Source organism: Eurypyga helias, unplaced genomic scaffold (genome assembly GCF_000690775.1).
Source record: "Eurypyga helias isolate BGI_N326 unplaced genomic scaffold, ASM69077v1 scaffold30210, whole genome shotgun sequence".
Classification (NCBI taxonomy): Eukaryota; Metazoa; Chordata; class Aves; order Eurypygiformes; family Eurypygidae; genus Eurypyga; species Eurypyga helias.
Genome location: NW_010225523.1, coordinates 1720 through 2169, shown reverse-complemented (window position 1 = coordinate 2169; position 450 = coordinate 1720). Strand labels below are relative to the sequence as shown.

General features: G+C 64.9%; 1 protein-coding gene across 1 annotated transcript in view; it reads right to left on the bottom strand.

Annotated features, from left to right (window-relative positions):
- Nucleotides 1–292: 292 nt before the first annotated feature.
- TMEM221 (transmembrane protein 221) overlaps nucleotides 293–450 on the bottom strand; it is a gene marked incomplete at its 5' end in the record, with an annotated part of 817 nt that continues 659 nt past the window's right edge. Inside the window, one exon of the mRNA XM_010149723.1 lies at nucleotides 293–443. Within this exon, the coding sequence (XP_010148025.1) occupies nucleotides 293–443 (151 nt within the window). The remainder of the gene's footprint in view (nucleotides 444–450) is intronic.

Genomic DNA, 450 nt, shown 5'->3' with positions numbered 1-450 from the left:
GGTCCTTGGTCGTGGGGTGGCGAGTGCCAGGAGCATCGAGGAGGGGCTGGGGGCTCCGGGCAGGCGGCCGAGGGCCTTTGGCTTTGGGTGGAGGCAGCATGTTCTCTGGGAAAAGAAGCAAAGAGCATCAGGCAGTGGCTGCAGAGACCCCGCGGTGGGAGGGGGGAACAGCAGCCACCCCCTGCTCTGGTGTGACATGACCTATATTAAGCTCTAAATAGAGATGCAAATCTTGGCCTTGGTGCCTGCAGCTCCGCTGGGACGTGGTGGGGGCACAGAGGTCCCGCTTCCATCACACCAGAGTCGAGTCCTTGCCCGAGGCTCCAGGTTTGCGTGCCAGCACGCCGCTCCTCTCCTGCGTGACGCCGTCCCAAGGCTTGCCCTGTGCTTGCAGCAGGCCCGGCTCTGCCGACAGCGTCCTGTGCGTGCGGGGCAGGTGGTGGCTCCCCT